General features: G+C 42.6%; 1 protein-coding gene across 1 annotated transcript; it reads right to left on the reverse strand.

The window, feature by feature from the left end:
- Positions 1 to 218: 218 nt before the first annotated feature.
- Positions 219 to 17,778, reverse strand: Fnta (farnesyltransferase, CAAX box, subunit alpha). Its single transcript, XM_050146789.1, has 9 exons — positions 17,539 to 17,778; positions 15,649 to 15,734; positions 12,253 to 12,367; positions 11,422 to 11,526; positions 5,634 to 5,760; positions 3,373 to 3,521; positions 2,229 to 2,291; positions 1,018 to 1,189; positions 219 to 796 (listed from the first exon to the last, which is right to left on the reverse strand). Exons 1-9 carry the CDS (start codon positions 17,736 to 17,738, stop codon positions 680 to 682), a joined length of 1,134 nt encoding a protein of 377 aa, XP_050002746.1. The 5' UTR covers positions 17,739 to 17,778; the 3' UTR covers positions 219 to 679.
- Between the last annotated feature and the right edge of the window lie 201 nt (positions 17,779 to 17,979).

A 17,979-nucleotide genomic window follows, 5' to 3' on the forward strand; every position in this document is an offset into this window, starting at 1 on the left:
AAAGGGGGGGGAGGGCCACTCTATGTTTTGATTTGGCCTGAACCTCTCTATGTAGCCCAGGCTGGCCTCAAACTTAGAGCAATCCTCCTGTCTCGGCCTCCAAAGCACTAGGATCCTTGTTGGGTCTAAGCTGATATGAAACCCTGTCTAAAAAAAAAAAAAAAAAAAAAAAAAAAAAAAAAAAAAAAAGCAAAAAAGAAAAAACAAAGACTGCAGCATTGTTTATAGATACATGTGATTTTATTATAAACCCTTTCTTTTGGCATTAGTTGGTTACAGTGACAGCAAGAAAGATACCGTGAGTGTGGCCCAGCAGCTCTGTCCGGCAGCTGCAGTCCCTGCTCACCTCCATCACCACGCACAGCCTCGCGCACACCTGTCCGGAGGAGCGGAGCGGATTCTGCGGGGCTGGATTAAATGTTGGCAGACTACAAAAGCAGCAGTTCCTTTATGGGAAGACTTGACCCTCCCCTCCAGTGACCTTGCTTTAGAAGAACTGATTTCTTAGAGCTAGTCTGAACAGCATCAGCACACAGGAGTATCATACTTAGTTCTTGTTAAAAACAGCACCTGGGCAACAACTTTAGCGCACAGGCAAGGGATGGTCGCTCTAGGTTTACACTCCTGCGCTAGAGGCCCTTAGAGAGAAAGCAGCGTCCACTCCGTCACACTCTCGCTGCTATACACTCGTTGGCATGTCACTTTCTCGGCTGTGTTTACTCTGAAGGGATCTTCCAATATATCTCCAATATTCCTTTCTTATAGTGTCCTTTTCTTTAGCTAGGATCTCACATAACTGAAAATGAAAAATAAAAATGATTCAAGTAAATGTTTAGCTCAACCTCAAGGGCATATGGCAATTTAACGTATTCAGGTCACATGCAAAAACCACACAAGGGTTACATTACCAACGCAGTACTGCCCCAAACAGAACAACCAAGAAACTATATAAAAAGTGGCACCAAGAGCAGCGGCAACGGGCAAAGCCCATTCTAGGACACTGTTGCGTACACTCACCTCTAAGGCTTTATTAAGAATGTCCTCCTTGTTGTCACACTGGTTTTCCAGCATGTCTTCATAGATGTCCACAAGAAAGGCGATCAGGTAAGGGGAACTGTGACTTGGTTGTAAATCAAGCAATTGATTTAAAAGATTAGGGTATCTGGAAAGACCACGATCCTGCAAAATCCTAAAACAAAACAAAACTCCATGATGAGAGAGCACACACAAATAGGAAAAAAGAAAGAAAGCCCTGAGACAAAAGAAGACTTGTCAGGAACAAATGAGGCTGCAAAAAGAAAGAATTGTGAGCTATGTGGGCCTTATCAAAGGCGATTTAAAGTTGAGTAAAATTCATTTAAAGTCCAATGAAGCGGGACTGGGGAGGGAGTTCAGTTGGCAGAGGCTTGCCTAGCATGCACAGCCCTGAGCTCAATCCCAGCACTACATAATCGAGGCATGGTGATGCATGCCTGCAATCTCAGCATTTGGAAAGTGGAGGGAGAGAACATGAACTTCAAGGTCGCCTTCACTTTATAATCTCAGTCTGAGAACAGCCTGGTAGAAATGAGATCATTTTTAAAAGATTTAAAGCAATCATTTATAACTTAAACTACTTGACACACACAATTAAAATAGAAAAGAACTCTTTCGTAAAGTTAAAAAGAAAGGAAAGAGCAGGAGAGATGTCCCTACTTCTTTTTGAGATGGTTCTTCAAACCTTTGGCTATTTAGGGGTCACAAGTCCTGGCACATCTCCAAGTGTACCTGGGCGCCATGCCATGCTCTCTGGCCATGTGAAGGGCCAGGCCTGGGAAACCTTCTTATTTTAAGAGTAAGACTTGTCACTGGACACTGGTAGTAGAAAGACTGGCCACACATGTAAGTAACTTGTCAAGTTTATTCTGCCCTGCAGGAATATACAAGAGTGTGTATTCCATCCTGTGACATAAACTCTAGAGGCTTCAGCAAAACACTAGCAGAGTTATAAATACTATTACAACACATCAGCGTTGCTGGGTACTGCTCTAAAAACTTGATGTGTGCCCAGAGGTGAAAAGGGGAAAGCAGAGGGCACAATGCCAGGGGACCGTGAGCATGCTTTGCTCTTACTAGTAGATGTACCAACCCAGGAAATTCCTTGGCATTCTTATGGAGGACATTCCATGATGTTGCTCATAGCAGCCTGGTGGTTCTCTTACAAAAAACCAGCAAAAACAGCCTCTTACCCTTTCAAGTAGTTCCACGCACTTTCATTGTGTGGTACTAATTTGATCATTTCCAGAGTATACCTGTAAGGAAAAGAATATTATTTTAAAAGAAGAGACCAAGCAGACACGGTTTTAGAAACACGGGGTGGACCTGACATCTTCTCTTGAGCCCACTACTTATTTGGGCCAAGATCAGATTCTTGAGTGTGGTGGTGCTCACCCGGAATCCCAGCACTGAAGAAGCTGAGGCAGGAAACTCTCAAGTTCAAGACCAGCCTGGGCTACAAAGCAAGGCCCATTCTAAGAAGCAGTTGAGGAGCATTGCCTCAGAGGTGAAGAGTACTTGCTACTCTTGTAGAGGATCAGTGCCTGACAACCTCCCAGGACTCAGATTCCAGGGGATCTGCTGCCTTCTTCTGACCTCCATGGCCACCAGGTATCCATCATACAGAGACATACATTTGGGCAAAACACTCACACACATACAATAAAATAAATAAATCTAAAAGAAAATGTTAAAAACCAAAACTAAAACAAACACCAACTATGCATGCTCAGAGCGTGAAACAGACACTGAAACAAAATGAACAAGTAGGGTGTGAGGGTAGAGACTACTACTGTTTACCGACATAAAACTCTCTCCAGCTGCACGTGCCTACTTCTTATAGCTTTGCATACAGCAGCTCTTGTATATGCTTGCCTGCCTGTGTGATTTTACCACAAAAGCTACATTTGGTAATGTCTGGAGTGATCCTTGTTTAAAGCTAGGAGCGTCATTCAACACCTATAGTCAATGGACAGAGCTACTCCACACTTGGCCAGCCAAAAACACAACATGGAGTAACACGGCATTTGGTTAGTAATGACTAACTAAAATTCAAGAATTTAGTGAAAATAGATCCAGATGAAATTTCCTGGCATTATGAAACTGGACTTCATAATCTCTAGAACCAACGAGTCAAGAAATTGAAGGGGCTGCAACACAGAGATGTACCGCATTACATGCAAATTTATCCCTGAGTGCTGCTTCCCAAATCTGCCCCATTTGAGCTCCATGAGGGCAGGACTGGGCAAGTCTTGACTCTGCAGCATCTGAGTGCCTGAGACGTGACCGGCACACACATTTTTAATAATGAAGGAATAAGTGAAGGCGGATACTAACTGGACTTCTCTTTCCAACACAGCACGATCACTGTAGCCAGTGGTATTAGAAATGACGAAATGTCTTTGGTTCCAGACAGAGTTATTTCTCACATCCTCTTTGAGAAGCTGGTCTACATACTGTAGCTCATTATCCCAAAGTCGAAATTCCTAAAAGTTAAAAAAAAATCCACTCATAAATGTCCTATTATTTATAACAACATGAACAAACAAAAAACAAGCAACACGTCAGCAAAGTTAAAAAGCTAAGCCTGAAGACAAGGGGTTATCATATGTGTAGAGCAGCCTGTGACCCCAGCATTCAGAGAGTGGAGGCAGGAGGATTAGAAATTCAAGCTCATTCTCAGCTATGTAAGTTCAAGGCCACCCGGGCCACGCGTAAGACACTGTCTTGAAAACAAAAGAAAAAAAACTAAGCAAGGACCCCACAAAGTCACAATCTAAATAAACAGAAGTCATCAAAATTTAGATGGGAAAACAAGCAAAAAATAATAATAATAACCAAACTAGTAAAAGACTGAGTAACTTTACGAGCACACAAATGAATGCAATTTGGTATTAATACAGAACATTGAATAGAGAGCAGCATTATAAAATGCATACGTAAGCAGGGGTGGGGGCACAGACCTGTTATCCCAGCATTCAGGAGGCTCAGGCAGGAGGATCAAGAATTCGGGGCTACCTTGGGCTACAGATTGAATCCTTGTCTCAAAAACAAAATATGTAAGCAAATTTTTAAAAGCAAATGCATGATAAAATTACCTTAAAATACACACAGAGAAATACACAGAATGGTATGGAAGTTTCACTTTATGATTAGGGCATTTTGAAAAAGCTAATGTATTTTTATTTCTTATTAGACACTAGCAAGAGTAAAAACTTCAGTAAGCTGGTTCCTGATTTTAAAAGTCACACTGAAAATAAGAAACTAAGGGAACATTTGGTGACGAATTCTGTGCTGATGAACAATGGAAGTGAGCCCTATTTGTGTGGGCCATAAACAGTGAACACGCCTAAGTACTGCCGACTGTCCCCAAGCACCACTGCTTGAGAAACACTGGCTTATAGGTTTTCCTTCACTTTTAATCTTATGTGTATGAGTGTTTTTATTGCATCCATGTCTGCGTATCATGTGTATGGAGGCCAGAAAAGGGCATCAGATCTCCTGGGACTGGAGTGGAGTTACAGACCAGTTGTGGACTGAAGCTGGCAATCAAATTTAGGTCTTTGCAAGAGCAGCAAGAGCTCCAAACCACTGAGCCTTCTCTGCAGCCCACCGTCTCACAGACTTCCACGGATGTGTATGTCTCACTTTCAAACTGAAGACATGGCCTTCTTTTTCTTTTTGAGACAGGATCTTACGTAGCCCAGGCTGGCCTTGAGTTCTTGATCCTCCTGCTCCCACTTCCCATGTGCTGGGAGTACAGGCATGTGACATCACACCTGACAGGATATACCTCTTTCCATTTCATTTAGCATGAAAAATGTACAGATTTTCTCCAGTTCTCAGACTTTACTTGTCTCTTATTATAGTTATATATTATAGTTATATAGTTATTATAGAAACTAATCTTGCCTTCTAAAAATTGGGTTGAAAACATGAAACCACACATATTGAATGTAAAAATAGAAGAAACATGAAACCACACATACTGAATGTAAAAAGAGAAGAAACTTTATAATAGTTATAGGAACTTAAAAGCGACAATGTAGCTCAAGGGTCTCTTGTACTCCTGTCATTCGGAACCTCTGAGAAGTCAGTAAAAAACATAGAGCATGAGGTAGCTTTTCAAAGACACTTGTAGTACTGTATTTAAGTTGTTGTGGTAGGTAGGGGACACGAGTGTGTGTGTATTTGTGTGTAACACACAGTTTTATGTAATTACAATTTTCTTTTCTATTTGCTTTGGTTTTTGACACAGGGTCACACTATGTCTCCCAGTATGGCACAAAATTTGCTATGTAGACCAGGGTGGCCTAAAACTCAGAGATCTGCCTGCCTCTGGCTGCTTGAGTGCTAGGATTATAAATATGAAACCATCATACTTAGCTGATTACAGTTTTCAATAAAAATAAAAAATACTAGGGGTTGGGGTATACCAAGCTCATAGACTGCCTGGCATGCATGAAGCACTGGTTCAATCCCACTAGCACATAAAACTGAATGTAGTAGAATCCCAGCACTTGGGAAGCAAAGGTAGGCAGGTCAAAAAGTCCAGATCCCCATTCAGACGCATACTTAGACCCTAAGGAAGGCAGTACCTGAATGACCCACTGTCGATGCTGCCATGCATGATAATTCTTCGCATCCTGATTAAGAATATCAGCAATGAACTCCAGCTCTTGAGAGGGGTCTTTTAGCCACTCCACTAAGACTCTCCGATGGTGCCTGAGAAAGAAGGGGGAAAGCTTAGATTAGCCCCAATGACACGTCAGCTACAGGCTGCGTGAGGTGGTGCACTGGGCGTTCAAGAAGCACAAATTCTCAACACTGCCAGAAAGAGATTACGTGACAGAGAATGCCAGCACACTGGGAGCCGAGAGGCACAGTGACAGGTGTGCACAAGCAGGTATGACTTCTCTCCAACCAGACCTGCCTAGGGCTTTTGTGCAGGATTCTGAAGCACTGCACATAGATAATGAGAGATGTGAAACTAGCCCACCCAGTTTAATGCCTCTCTACTGCAAACTAGTCAGCTATCACTATGTTCAAATGTCACTTACAGGAGACTTCCCTCTACCAGTCTGGCAGAACTTACTTACCTCTGCCCCAGAAAATACATAACTAGGACAAGTTACAACTTTGTCACAAGACAGTTTCTGTGTTAGAAAAATACTTGTGTTTTATACCGGGTTCCATTTTCAGTTTTGCTTGCTCTAAAGTTACCCACACTTAAGACTCTAAGATGCACTGGGAGGCTTGGTAGCTAGCTCAACACTAGAGCATCTGCCTATGTGTGACTCTGGGTTTCATCCTCACATGACTAGGAAAAAAACAAAATCACGGTGGAAACACATAACTGTGAATAGTCTAGAAAGATCTCTGGTTTATACGCTACAAATTGCATGTGTGTGCCATGTACTGGAATAATACCAATCTTTAAAAAAACATTATAGTATTTATTATACTAATGAGGAGTGCCATGAAAAAGGAAAGTTCAATGCCCAATTAATAACCTACACTACATGGGTGAAAAACCTAAAAAATTCATCTCACATATATGAAAAAGGGAAGATACTATCAATAAAAAAAAATCCTAGGTAGTAGGAACAACCTAAATGCCCTCAACTAAAGAACGGATAGGAAAATGTGGTACATTTATACAGCGGAGTACTATACAACAGAGAAAAATAATTACATCTTGAAATTTGCAGACAAATGGAGCTAGAAAACATTAAACTGAGCGAGGTAACCCAGACCCAGAAAGACTAATTATCATATGTACTCACTCATAAATGGTTTTTAAACATAAAGCAAAGAAAACCAGCCTAGAAATCACAATGCTAGATAATAAAGAGAACCCTAAGAGAGACATACATAGATCTAATCTACATGGGAAGTAGAAAAAGACAAGATCTCCTGAGTAAATTGGGAGCATGGGGACCTTGGGAGAGCGTTGAAGGGGAGGGGAGAGGCAGGGAGGGAACCAGAGAAAAATGTAGAGCTGATAAAATCAATATTTTAAAAAAAAGGGAAAGAAAAAGAACATCCTGGGTAGAACGACTTCTAGATTTATGATTAAAACTCTCCCAGTCACTGACTTAACAGTTTCTTATCCCAGGGATCTGTAAGTTTTACAAAACTGACTTCTCAGAACAAAACAATACAGTATTTCCCTAATATTCTGTGACCTAAAGACTTAAACATAGAGGAATAGTTTACATCAGAGTTTCACAGTAAGAACTTAATAAAAGAAGAAACTGAGTAGGGTGGCCTTTAATCTCGGCACTCAGGAGGCAGAAGCAGGTGGACCTTTGCGTTCAAGGCCAGCCTAGTCTACAAAGTGAGTTCCAGGACAGCCAGAGCTGTTACACAGAGAAACCCTGCTTTGAAAAACCAAAAACCAAAAGAAAAACATAGAAAAACAATACAAAACAGGACCTGCTGTAGAATATTATTTTAACATTTGTTTTAAGGATGCAAAGATGTGTTGTTGCATTCTTTCATGTTGCATCTGTTTTAACTCTGTAAAGCTGTGTTACTCTGCCTGTCTGAAACACCTGACGGTCTGAAAGAGAGCTGAATGGCCAATAGTGAGGGCTGGCAGGCAGAGAGTATGACTAGAAGAAGAAGAGAGAAGAGAGATCAAGGAGTGAAAAAAGAAGGGGCCAGCCACCCAGTCACACAGCCAGTCACTGAGTAAGAATGAAAGTAAGATTACAGACGTAAGAAGAGGAAAGAGCCCAGAGGCAAAAGGTAAACAGGATAACTTGAGCAAAGCTGGCTAGAAACAAGCCAAGCTAAGGCAGGCATTCATAAGTAAGAAAAAGCCTCTGTGTGTGTTTATCTGGGAACTGCGTGGCAGATCCCCAAAAGAGTAAAACAACCAACAACATTTTGGCATTCCAACGCGTGGGGTTAGAGTAAAAATTCCCCAACTACAGCACCAATTAGTTAGGGTACAGGACTTGCATTCTCATCTTATGTAGTATGAAAGCCAACAATGTGGACAATTTCAAATGTATCCCAACACTGCTGGGAGCTCAGCAGCGGCTGGCTGGATCTGTGCTTTGGTTCTGCTAACACTAGATGACGGATGTTACAGCGTCTGCAGTATCCAGACAAGAACCTACTTCTCTTTAGTGAAAACTAAATGTACTTAACACAATACCTGAAATACTTGTATTACTTTTGATTTTTATATAAAAGCATCTTAACAAGCCGGGCGATGGTGGCGCATGCCTTTAATCCCAGCACTCAGGAGGCAGAGGCAGGTGGATCTCTGTGAGTTCGAGACCAGCCTGGTCTACAGAGCTAGTTCCAGGACAGGCTCCAAAGCCACAGAGAAACCCTGTCTCAAAAAAACCAAAACCAACCAACCAACCAAACAAACAAACAAAAAAACAACAGCATCTTAACAGAGTATCTTTACAGCAAGGTCTAAAGCAAAAATCTCCAACCTCCCATTATAGCTACAAATGGAGCCCAACACATCTGTAATGACCACACCATGCTGGAATGTCGAAAGGGTGGACACTAGGTCTAAAATTTCTAGCTAATCTCTTTTCTGGCTTAAAAGAATCTTTTGAATTGTTCCTTCCTCCTTCTGATTGTTCTTGTTTTGCTTTTTCAGACAGTCTCACTGTACCCACTGGCCTGTAGCTACCTCTCCTGGCTTGACCCCAGAACACTGGGGTTACAATCATGTGTCACCATGCCTGGCTTAACAATTATTTTATAACACAGATTTCTAAGGCATGCAACTGTCTGTTTCACAGGGTACAGTGGTGAAGTCGCTTGTCTCAGCTTTTCTACAAAAGGAAATGTCTATAGCAACTCTCAGTTGCATGATTTGGAAAATCTTGTTGCATTATTTACTGTTAGTTCGTTTATGTTTCAATTCTTTGAAAATTTTACATTTATGTCAGTTACATATTAGTTCATGATAAAATTGAATTACAAAAAAAAAATTACCCAGCTGAGCCAGATAGCAGCTCATGCTTGCTACCTCCTACATTTGCAATGAGGTGGTTCTCCTACAGCTAACCTGTGCCCAAGACTGCTCCCCATTCCAATCTTTATCCCAACTTTTATCCAAGCTCTCAGCTTCTTTCTTAGTACTAATCCTTCCCTCTCCATAAACATGTACTGGAGCCTGAACCCAGGGCGCTAGGATGCTAAGCACGTGCTCTACCTCCGGCTTCCACCGTCAGCTTCTACCCTTGATCTTGATTCATCAGTGCTCTGCCCATCTGCTCCTTTCATTCTCCTTGAAGGTCCTCACCCACAGCCATGATTTCACTTCCAGGAAACAGAAGTGCCCCATATCTTATCAGTCACTCATACTGGCCCCCACCCAAAAACCCTTTACCTCCTTTTAGTTTTCCTTAAGCTGAACAAACCCGTCTTGTCCAACACTGACCCCGCCCTTCTTCACCTCCCGTGACAGTGCCACTCTTCACCCACGCAGCTGTCAAGCAGCAGACACAGTCTTTCTGTGACTTGTTAGTCAGCGGTCAAGCAGCAGACACAGACAGTCTTTCTGTGAATCGCTACGCTAGTTTTTCCTGTTGCTGTGACAGAACACCCATGACCAAGGTAGCTGATAGAAGGGAAATCAGTTTATGTGGTCTTATGAGAGCCCACCACCATCCCGGTGGGGAAGCACAGCAACAGGCCTGGCGGCAAGAGCAGTAAGCCAAGAGCTCGAGCACAAAGCAGAGCACGCTGGAAACGCCGTGAGTCTTTACCTCTCAGAGTCCACCCAGAGACATCCTTCCTCCAACACCACATCTCCTAAACCTTCCCAAACAGTGCCACCAAATGGGGAACAAGTGCTCTGTTCAAACACATGAGCCTACAGGGGACATTCTTATTCAAAACACCACACTCCCGTAAACGTCACAACAGGCTACTTTTCTAATTTTCTCCCCAAGTTTATCACCCTTTCTGCCTACAGCTGGACCACATCTGATGGCCTGGCCTGAGCCTCCAAGACTGTAAACTTGGAACAGGCCGCCCTCCACCCTGCTGTCACCATAAACCCATGGTAGTTTGGATCTTGCATATTCCCCAAATGCCTGTGTGAGGAAGACTTTGCCTCGGCCTGTTGAGCTCCTGGGAGATGGTGGCACCTTTAGGAGACAAGACTTGGTGAAAGGAAGTGAGGTCACTGGGAGTGTGTCCTTGCAGGGCATGTCTGGACACAGGCTCCTTTGTCTCTCTGCTTCAGGTGCGATAGCAAGCAGCTTCCTTCTCCACAGATGCCCACTCCCACCATAATGTAGGCAGGACTTAAGATCAGCCCAACAGCAATGGGCCAGCCAACCACAGTTTGGAAATCATGGGCCAAGTGAAAGCTTTTTTTCCTTACAAACTGATTACCTAAGTGTTACAGGCATAGAAAGCTGACTAACACAGCTTACAAGGCACAAACTTGATCACATCATTTCCTTAATTAAAATGCACCACCAGGTGTAGTGGTACATACCTATCTATAATCTCATGAGCATCACAAGTTCAAGGCCGGCCTGGTCCACTTACCCAGTTTCAGGTCAGCCATGGTTACAGAACAAGGACCTGTCTCAACCCCCACAACTCCTATCCCCACAAGGAAATTTCCACTATGGTCAGCGCAAATCCGTATTCGTGTTCATGAGGCCTTTTAAGATCACACTCTTCCTGTATCTCGAGGACTCCTGAAATGTATTCTAGTCGCATGGAATTATATGCACATCCCAGAGTGCATGGCGCCCTTTCATTCTTCTGCTCAGAAGTCTTCCCCACATGGCTCTTTCTCCCCCTGGCCCCACCACTCAGTCAGCACCACAGCACACAGTCGGAGCAGCAGCAGTGTCTCTGACGAGTGCTCTCCCAACTCCAGTCCTTTCTCTGCCATCAGCACCCCTACTCCCCGATCAAAGTCAGGTCTCTGGGAGTGTGCCCTTGCAGGGGTGTCTGCACAGCAGCTCCCCTCTCCTCTCTGCTGCTCTTCTCTGCTCTCCCACAAGAACTCACACGGGATAGACGGCTACAGAACGCACCCATGAAAACCCCTACCATAGTGTTTTTCACGATGCTCCTGAAAATAACTGGTTTTGTTATTCGCTCTCACTTTTAGACTGTTTCTAGTTTCTCTGTATCCACAAAACTAATAAACATTTTTAGATAAAAGAATAAAGCATTAAATATAAAGGTTATTTTATACTGACTAGAAAACAATTTTCATAATTTTCCCACTCTAGTAGTGCTGCTCCTAAGGTTGAAACTTATAATCCTACGAGGCAGGTTACAGTATGAATGTAAATGATAAGATGATAAAGAAATCTCAGCTCCCAGCGTCAAATGCCATTAGCAGAGTGACATACATCCTTCCTGTTTTCCTCTTACCAAACTTGATAGTTTTTGGGCTGTTCCTCAATTATTGCAGTGATGTAGTTCATTTCCTCTTGCAAATCCTTCTGAAGTGACTTCAAGAGAACTCTCCGAAAATGCCTATAGCAAAACAGCAAGCATTCACTCTGGTTATTCCTCTGGCTCTACAGCTCAATATATAGCGTATTTGCCTACCATGCATGAAACTGGGCATGGACGCACGTAGCTGGAATTTCAGCACCTGAGAGTAGATACAGTAGATCACAAATCATCCCCAGCTACCTACTGAGCTCATGATCAACCTGCACTATACTAGATCCTTGTCTTAAAAAACAAAAACAGCTGGTGTCACCAAGCCTGACGACCTGAGATCAATCCCTGAGACCCACACAGTGGAAAGAACTGACTCCCAAAGGGCGCTATGATGTGTCTGTGCACTGTACACACAGACACAAATATAAGTTAAAAAATTAAAAATACCCCTTTCAGCAATGTATTAAAGGACATGTAACTGTACTACAAAACATGGAGAGCACAAAGTATAACTCATTTGTTGTAGAAAGAAGTACAGCTAACTCTGCAACTTTTAGAGGAAGAATTATGTTGACAATGCAAAACCAAACAGTAGCACAGTGTTATATTGTACACAGAAGTTAATTCAAGAAAATGGAAAGGGACTCTGGTGGCACAAAAGAATGGGGCAGATTGCTATTTTTCATTCAACAGACTTTAAGACAAATATGTGAATTATTATTTTGATGAAAATTAAAATTCAGTTAAAAACGGAGTCATGGACTCAAACCTGAGTCCTGCTAGCAATAAATATTAATGATGTCTATTACTTACCACACTGTATAGTTGGCTGCGTTTAACTCAATAGCATCCCGGGTGAGCTTAAAGGCTCGTTCACTTCTCTCATCGCGCTGCAGAACAGCTCGGAAGTAATCGTAAACATCTCTAACTGGAGATAGGACACACAAGGACCACGGTTTAAAACCCACTATACTTACACACATGTATTATCTGCATGTGCATCATTTATTCCAGGAAGCAAACACAGTCAAACAGTTGGGAGGCTGGGCTGTTTTATTATTATATTATTAACTTTTTGAGATAGTGTCTCATGTATACCAGGCTAGATTAAACTTGCTATATAACTAAGGCCGGCTTTGACTCCTAATCTTCCTGCTTCCCAGGAGCTAGGGTTACAGCTGTGTACCATGTCAGCAGAGGCAAATGACCGTGAGTGCCACTCAGACAATACTCAATGTCACAGACACAACACATGTGCTCTGGAAGACTAATCATGCTTACCACATGTATTATAGGCTAATGCCAAACTAAATCTCTCAAATACCTTATGTAAAATTCATGTTATAACTGATCTAAGTCTTCTTAATGGTTATATGGTTCAAGCTTTATTTTTAATCTATTTATCTCTGGGATACACAGGTGGTTTCCTTGATCTTGATGATTCAAAACGGGTGCATATTTTAACAACTGAAATTCTTGGTACTGACTATGAGCCAAACACTATCGTGTGAATGTAAGAAATTAACTATCTCTGGAACACTTGCTTTCACTGTCCTCATTTACATTTCTCTATGGGTGTCGACGACAGAGAGGTTAAATGGTGTTCATGGACAGAGATCCAGTAAAATGAACACGCCAGAATTTAAGCCAGGTAGTTGAACTCCAAAGTCTCTGCTCTTAATCCTTGGCACATAACTTTTTTTAAAAAAGACTTATTTTTATTTTCATTTAGTATGATTGTGTACTCAGGTATCCATGGGTGCCAGAGTCCTTGGAACTGGAGCTACAGGTGGTTATGAGCTGCTTCGTGAGGGCGCTGAGGAAGAATTCAGGCCCTTGCTCTTGTCTGCATGGCATCTCCTTAGCACCTCCCTTATGCCATATGCTAGACCGAGGTCAGAACACATATTAATTAAAAGTGGCACTCAGGAGGCTGAAGCCACGGCTCAGCAGTTAAAGAGTTCCTGCTGCTCCCACAGAGGACTTGGGTTTGGCTCCCAGCACCCACATGATAGCTCACAACCTGCAATTCCAGTTCCAGGGATTTCTATGCCATCTTCTGGCCTCCATGAACACTTGCATGCATATGGTGCACAGACACACATGCAGACAAAATAGTCATCTGTATAAAAGTAAATCTTAAAAGAAAAACAGCTTTAGTATCAGTTATAAGACTTGACTGCTTTCTAATTTTTACAGCTCTATCACACTGCTTTCCAAAAATGTCAGCCATCTGAGAACTACTATGTGCCTTTAAAATGGATGGAGCTCGCCTTTTATCCCAGCACTTGGGAGGCAGAGGCAGGCGGATCTCTGTAAGTTCGAGACCAGCCTGGTCTACAAGAGCTAGTTCCAGGACAGGCTCCAAAACCACAGAGAAACCCTGTCTCGAAAAAACCAAAATAAATAAATAAATAAATAAATAAATAAATAAATAAATAAATTGGATGGAGCTAAGACAGCTTCAACTTTAGACACCACTTTATTCCTAGGTCTAATAGGCCCTTATTTATTTTTCATATCTTTTGTCCTTAATAATAATAGATTTTATTTAATGGCTAATGGATTTTCATTTTCTGTAACTTTTCAGTTCATATTTTTTAATGTTGTCTCTTCATTCTTGTCTAAGAGTTCCTTACCAAATTCTGATTAGCAGTCCTGCTTTCTATAACGTATCTTTTCCCATAATGTTGCTTACTTTTTAACTCATGGTTCTGCAACTGTGTAAGTTTTAATATTTGGTATATTTACCTTCCAATTTTTGATAGGTTTAATTTATTGTCAACTTGAAACACCTAGGGTTATCTAGGAAGCAGGAACTTCAACTGAAAAAATACCTTTGCCCAGTACTCAGGAGGCGGAGGAAGGTGGATCTCTGTGAATTCAAGGCCTGATCTTCACAGTGAGTTCTAGGCCAGCCAGAGCTAACGTGAGACTCAGTCTCCCTCCTGTCCCCAAGAAACCTTACAAATCTGAAAAGGTTGGAGGTTTACATTTCTCATCACTAGTGAGGGAGGGAAACATTTTTGTGTATTTCTATTTCTTCTAAAAATATGGGCGATATTTCAGAAAACATTTGCATATAATTATATACTCTGAAATTTCCCTTAATGTCGAGTATTTTATATCTAATCTCATAATGCTTACATCACAATAAGATGTATGTAGCATGTTCTTTGCTTATCCTGTTTACAGAGGGTTGACAATGTCTCCTGCTGTCTTCTGCGGATCAAATCCAGGATCCTGCATATACCAGGCAATGCTCTACAGAGCTACACTCTCACCCAAGCTGACTCTCTTACACTTGCATAGAGCTTATTTTTGTCTCAGAACATTAATTCATCTTTATTTACATGTTCATTAAGATATGAGAAGTGATATAATTATGCTTCTATCTTAATGCATAGCCAACAAGATCAAGCCATCAATGAAAGCATGAAACATGCTTCTCAATCACACAGTAAGGCCTCATATATACTGATGACTTACTTCTGATTCTATACCAGTACGGCATGTTAACTGTTTGGTACTACATTTTCATACTTGATATACGGCAACCCCCATACATTGTTCTTCCTTTTCAAACATTTCTTACCATAACTTGATAATCAGTAAGTAAATAAATACATGCTTTTTGCAAAATTTAATGATCTTAGAAAACAAAGTATTAACTGAAGGAAAAAATGCATACACATCTGAACATAAAAACACATAAAATTCTAAAAACAGCATTTCATTTAATCTATTTACGCTTTCCTAGAAGAACAATCAACATTTGCATGACCTCCCACTTACAAAACAGGTCATATTTGTGGTAAGAAAAGGCTATTTTGTCAAAGAAAAGGTCAGCACATGCATGTCAACTGAGGCCAACACTACATAGCTAAAATACATCGTAAAATGCTGGTACTTGAACAACTAAAGCTTATTCTAAATAAAACAGTAACTCATTTGTTATGCTCTAAATGCAAATTAAAAGCACAACCATACAATAGCTATTATGTATTATAATGTAACATTCATTACTTAGAATATTTCTATTCCTTCAACAAAGTATTAAGACAAATGACAAAGAAAATAACATTCACTCACCAAAATTCAGATTCTCATTAAATAAAAATCTCTCTTTTTTTCATGCTATATGGTTGTAAATTACAACTTTGTTAGAAGTTTAATTTACAGAGATTTTCCTAATAAACACAAACTTACATTTCTCACTGTAGATGATCTGGACCACTGGATTAGGGCCGTCATTCTGTGGTACTGGGTCTATATCAGCCCATTCTGCCCTGTCCCTGAAAACAGACATGTTCCCCATAATTATACTCAAACATGTTAGAAGAAAAACAATTCTAGTCTTGTTGTATTTTTAATGGCAACAATCACTCATTCAAGCTAGTAACTTACTGTAATGACTGGATTCTTCCAGGCCCACCTCTGCCACTTTGTTTTACATATTAAACTTTTAAATACAAAATGGAAACGATCTTTGAATTAAGGGGGGAAAAAGGGTAAGAGGCAGGAGAGATGGCTCAGCAGATAAAATCACCTGTTGCTTTTGCAGAGAGCCTGAGTTCGGTTCGAAGCACCCACATGAAGACTTGAAATTATAATTCTAGTTCCAGGAAATCTGATGCCCTTTGACCTTCAAGGGCTCTTGCAGGCACAGGAGCACAGACATACACCCAGGCATACACATAAAATAAAGTATGTATTTTTTTACAAGAATTAACGAATCAACAATTTCAAATGTATGGTGTGGCAAAATGGTGTCTTCTAAAAAGTACCCCAAGTTTTAACTTAACAGCCAGTCTCATGCATTCATTTAGTAAGATTCTGGAGTTAGTATTTTTAAAAATTCGAATTTGACTAGGACATTTTAAACTCAAAGTAGGGCTGTGGATATATCTCAGGAGGTAGAATTCATGTGCAAAGTCCTAGGTGTGATGTCCCAACACACACACATCAAACTAAGTACCACTAGTAATCTGTATCCCAGAGGGGGGGGCTTCAGTGGACACTGGCAGAGCGAGGACCCGGAATAACGGGAAGGTGGCTGCCTAGCACGCGAGGTCTGCGAAGGCTCTGGAATCTGACAACTGCCTAAGTTTCAGTATTAGCTTTACACTAATACTGTGTGACATTAAGGACTTATTTCATCTCTCCGGATGTCCGTTTCTTCATATATAAAATCAAAGTACCAGTCAATATCTGAAGGTTATTTTGAGGCTGACTAAAGCATGCTGTGAGCATTCACACTCACGGAGATGTCCATGAACTGCCCAGTGTGACCATCCTTTACCTTCACCCCCCCCCCCTTTTTTTTTAACACTTACACTCTTTTCTGCTTCCCTGTACTAAACAGCTACTGACAGAAGAGATTTGGGGCACACGGTTAACCTTGAAATCGTATTTCTTATGTAAGAATACAGGAAAATGAGTGACCGGCTATATGAAACCTATAGCCTGGAAGAGGGGCATGGAAAACACCACCGTTTAGTGCTTCGGATACCAGACAGTCACCTGAAGAACATAATTCCCAAATCAGAGAAAAGTTCCGAGAGCCATGGAACCCCACAACCAGTTTGAAGTCGCTCAACTGCACAAACCTCTGCATCGTGCCTTTCACTCATTCATAAAAGCGTGGCCAATGAGTCATCGAAAGGGCTGAGGTAGAACTACAGAAGACAGTAAGTACTTTTTCACAAGGATCTAGGGCACAGAGTCAGGAAAGAACGGGAGACATCGACACAGGCAGTGGCAAAGACGAGGGAAAGGCAAGAAAGTTCTCTCCTGCCAGCAGAAGCCATGGGAAGCCCTGACAGCGTTTCTCAAGAGCCAACCTAGCCTTTCCATTCAAATTATTCCGCAGCGGCGATCAGAAGTGCACCTTTCCGAGGAGGGACGGCTATGGCATCTGGACGGCACTGCGGGATCACGGAAGGGTCACCGCACCCGAGCTTCAGGGGAGCGCCGCCGCAGCCTGCCCGCACCCGGAGGGCGCCCCCGTCCGCCCGGCTGCAGCGTCGCGCGCATCTCAGCCCCGGCGGTGCAGCTGAGCCCGGGCCCCCAGCGCCGCGGCCCGCGGGAGGGCGTTACCTGTACAAGACATAGGTGGGCGAGTCCAGGCTCAGAAACCCATCGTCCATAGGAGACGCCGCCGCCTCCCCGGCCTCGGCCGCCATCTCCTCTTCCTGCGGCTGCTGCGCTGGCGGCGGAGGAGGCGGGGGCGGCGGCTGCTCTGACTGCCCGGTCTCGCCGCCCGGCCCGGATTCCCCGACCCCCTCGGTAGCCGCCATCTCGCCTCCGTCCGCAGCAGAGGTGGTGGTGGAGGCCCCGCCCACTCCGCGCCCGCCCCGCCCCCGGCGTGGCCTACTTCCGGTTCCTCGGGGCTTACCATAGAGGCGTGGGGTAGAGGGCCCGGCCGGGAGGTCTGGCCTGGCCAGTCTATCTACTGTACTCGCTGCCCGGGTTCCTGGGTCCCTTCCCGACTGCAAGTCTTCACAGAGACCTTTAGGTGGCTTTTAAGAATTAGCTGCT

This window comes from Alexandromys fortis, unplaced genomic scaffold, assembly GCF_014885135.2.
Source record: "Alexandromys fortis isolate MF-2015 unplaced genomic scaffold, M_Fortis_MF-2015_v1.1 scaffold_55, whole genome shotgun sequence".
Taxonomy (NCBI): Eukaryota; Metazoa; Chordata; class Mammalia; order Rodentia; family Cricetidae; genus Alexandromys; species Alexandromys fortis.

What these genes read in the sequence shown, in the direction of transcription:
- Fnta (XM_050146789.1), bottom strand. Translation starts at nt 17,738, where the DNA reads ATGGCGGCTACCGAGGGGGTCGGGGAATCCGGGCCGGGCGGCGAGACC. An exon ending in ATCGACAGTGGGTCATTCAG is followed by an intron (nt 3,522 to 5,633) that starts GTACTGCCTTCC and finishes TTTAACTTTTAG; the next exon opens with GAATTTCGACTTTGGGATAA. An exon ending in GTGTTGGAAAGAGAAGTCCA is followed by an intron (nt 2,292 to 3,372) that starts GTTAGTATCCGC and finishes TTTTCCTTACAG; the next exon opens with GTATACTCTGGAAATGATCA.